Here is a 4,094-nt window from a genome sequence, read left to right as displayed (position 1 = left end):
TGTCTTTGTTGTTTTTTAACCCCTTTTCTCTTGGTATTTCTTTTATTATAATTGTGATATCTTTTATTATAATTGGAATATCTTTTATTGGTGTTATTGGTATTTAACCTTGTATTTCTATGTCTTGTTTGGTTTTCTTTGCAAGACGACAAGGCATTACTCCATAACAATGGCAATAAAATTTGTTGTATATCCTGAATTGGAAAAATATCCGAATAAAATCAAATCAGAAATAAATAATGAATGTAATTCAATTAAATGAAAATAAAATATGATGAAATTAAAAATAAGTGAATTACAAATGAAATTAAAAAAAGAGAAATAAGATTATAATGAAATATTTCATTTAATATCATTAATAATTTAATATACAATGAATTAATATGAATATTATATGTATTAAATTTACAATTAAAGTCAAATATGATATTATAATTCATTTATATTAATAAATATGAATTATATAATGTTTTATATAACAAATAATAAAAATAAATTAAAAAATGAGATTTCTTAATTTGAAATGATAGAAATAAAGAAAGATAGAAATAAATACATTACATTCATTGAATTGTTCATTTCTTTGTTATTCATATTATCAATTTATTGTTATATTTATTAATTGAATATTTACCATTTGTATGAATACATTTCTATGATATTTTATTTATTCATATTCATCAAATAAATAAAAAATGATGTTTTATTGAAATATAAATTATTTGTTATTAATAATTTATATTAAAAAAATAATAAAAAGAAAAATTGAATGACGGTTATCTTAAAAATAAATAAGTTCAAACTAAAAATAAAAGAAGAACTAATAAATAATAAAATAATAAAGAAAGAATGAAAATAGGATATAATGAAATAATGATTGTCTCGAAGTATTTTGAAGATATTAATGATTTTATTAATTTAGAAATTGGAATTAAAAGATTTCAAGGAAATATGGAACGATTTCATTTTAATCCAATTCCATTGAATCAACATTCAAGAAAATTGTTTCCTAATATTGAAACATTTCATATTTATAATAAAGAAGATGAAATATTTAAAGAAGGAAGAATAATTAAATATGTAATATGGTATGATGTGAGTTATTCAAGATATTTAAAAGAGAAAAAAGAAATGAATGAATATAAAAATATCGCATATACACAAGAAGATAGAAATACATATGGAAATACAATACCAATAGAAGTTAAATCACTTGGATTTAGATGTTTTTATAGATGTTATGATATTCAATCAATTAATATACCAACAAATGTTAGTAAAATAGGAAATTATTGTTTTAAATATTGTTCATCATTACAAACAATTGAAATACCAACAAGTATTAGTAAAATAGGAGGTAGTTGTTTTAGTGAATGTTATTCATTGACATCACTTAATATTCCAACAAGTGTAATTGAAATAGGAGATGATTGTTTTATTCGATGTTCATCATTAACATCAATTAATATAGAAGATATAAAATATATAAGTGAAGAAAGAATATTTATGAATGAAGCAGTGTTAATTAGTATTGAAATACCAAAGAATTTAAAAATGATAAATGGAAAGATTATTGAAAAGAAAGATATTAATGAATTTAACATTCCATCAACAATCACTGAAATAGGATATAAATGTTTTTCTGGATGTACATCATTAAGAACAATTAATATACCAACAAGTGTAATTGAAATAGGAGAATATTGTTTTTATGAGTGTTCATCACTAACATCAATTAATATACCAACAAGTGTAATTGAAATAGGAGATGATTGTTTTGAAAAATGTTTATCATTACAATCAATTAATATACCAACAAGTATAAGTGAAATAGGAGATTTTTGGTTTTATGGATGTTCATCACTAAAATCAATTAATATACCAACAAGTGTAATTGAAATAGGAGATTGTTGTTGTGAAGAATGTACATTAACATCAATTAATATACCATCATCAATTACATCATTTAGAAATGGATGTTTTTATGGATGTGGATGTGAAGAAGAATTAAAGAAAAATAAATCAATACCAAAATATTGCTTTAAAGAATGTTTTGAAGAATATTAAAGAAGAAATAAGATAATTGAATTGTTAAAGAATAAAAATAAATTTCATTTTATAATTTAAATGATAAGAAATACATAATAAACAAATTAAATGATAATAAAATAAAGAATGAAATATCAAATGAATGAAATTGAATAAAATCATTCATCATCTATTTAATTATTATTATCTTATTTTTATTCACTTTTATTTTATTTCATATTATTTATTTGTTTCATTATGTGTTGAATTGATATTTCATCTCTTATTAAATAATATTTCATTCTTTATATTTGTTTTGTAATAATTTTATTCTTTTTTTACTCTTCTTTCTTATTTATTTTAAATATTATTTCATTTCTCTCTTCTGTATTTTCTTTATATTCTTCTTTATAATATTATAGTTATTGTATTAATTCATATAATATTTGTTATTTAATTCAAATATAAAATAAATCATAAGAATAATGAAATAGAAATGATGAATAATAATGAAGAATCAATTTAAATATAATTATATTCTTTATTTTATTTTAATAATAAATAACACTCTTAATCAGTTTAAATTATAATGATAATAAGTATGAAATGAAATGAAACAATGATAATTTGATAAAATAAAAAGAATAATAATTTTATTATATTTTCATTTATTTTATTATTCATTTAAATATGTGTTATTTCATTATTTATTTCATTTCTTATTATTTTCATTAATTTAAAATATGTAATTGTATCATTTTGATATATTACTGATGATTTATATTTATTTATCATGTTTTATTCAACATAAAAATAAAATAGATAAATAAGGCAACGAAAAAAAGAAATAATTGAAAAAGAAGAGAATGAATGATATAAAAGAATAAAAAGAAAGTAAGAAGTTTGATATGATGAAGAAAGAATAAAAGTAGAAAGGAGAGAATATAAAAAGAAAGAAGATGAAGCGTAATAAAACAAAAGAGATGATAAAAGAAGAAAAGAAAGAAAAAATAAAGGATGCAAATTTTATTGAAACAAATAAAAAAAGTGCAAAATTTAATGATGCAAAATTTAATGATGCAAAATATTTAGCAACATATTTTATTGATGCAAAATATTTTGAAATAAAAATAATTCATCATTTGATATTATTATTATTTTGATAATAATTTATAGTATGTATTAAATACATCATATTTCTTTATTATTTATCTTTCTTTTCTTTTTATTATTTCATATATTAAATTATTATTCATTCATTTATTATTTATATTTCATTTATTAAATAAAATGAAAATGAAATTGTAAAATATCAATCAATTAAATATTCATGAATAATAATTTATTAATATTTAATAATTGAAATAACAAATAATAAAGTAACAATAATGATATATTCAATTTATTCTTTATTTAATTTGTTCAATATTAGATTATTCTATTTCATTATCATTTCATTATTTTATTTCATTATTTCATATTCATTTATTATTTTTTAAAATCAAATAAACAATAATATTGATATTCATTCATCATATTCATTTAATATAATAAATATACACAACATTTCAGAATAAATAATAAATAATTAAGAATGAAAATATTGATTATATTCAATATTTTATTCAACATGAATTCAATAAAACATATATTTAGATAATATATAAATGAAATAATAAAGAAATATACAATATGAAAGAACTAATAAAAAAGAAATAAAAAGAATAAATGAATATAAAATTGATAAATAATAGAAGAAAGAAATAGAAAAACAACGAAAAACAAATAATATAAAAAGAATATAAATATATAAAAGAATAAAAATAAAGTAGAAGAAGAATATAAAAATAATAAATCACAAAGAGGTAATAAAAGAAGAAAAGAAGAAATAAAAAGTGTATTTTTAATGTAAAAATTAGAAATATTCAATAAAAAGTGTCTAATTTAATGATGTAAAATAAGTAATATTATTTTATTGATGAAAAATATTTTATTATTTTTTATGTTTATTATTTATATGTATAACTTCATCATGATGTTTATTATATAATCAATCATAAGTGTTA

The 4,094-nt window shown here is 17.3% G+C and overlaps 1 protein-coding gene across 1 annotated transcript, besides 1 other annotated feature; it reads left to right on the top strand.

Annotated features, from left to right (window-relative positions):
- Window positions 1-212: part of a repeat region that runs on past the window's edge.
- A 637-nt stretch (window positions 213-849) lies between these two features.
- Window positions 850-2,067, top strand: EHI_049160 (uncharacterized protein; the record flags this gene model as incomplete). Its single annotated transcript, XM_642863.1, has 1 exon — window positions 850-2,067. One exon carries the CDS (start codon window positions 850-852, stop codon window positions 2,065-2,067), a length of 1,218 nt encoding a protein of 405 aa, XP_647955.1.
- Between the last annotated feature and the right edge of the window lie 2,027 nt (window positions 2,068-4,094).

Source organism: Entamoeba histolytica, genomic scaffold (genome assembly GCF_000208925.1).
Source record: "Entamoeba histolytica HM-1:IMSS scf_1104750517059 genomic scaffold, whole genome shotgun sequence".
NCBI lineage: Eukaryota > Evosea > Mastigamoebida > Endamoebidae > Entamoeba > Entamoeba histolytica.
This window is presented reverse-complemented; position numbering and strand designations above follow the sequence as displayed.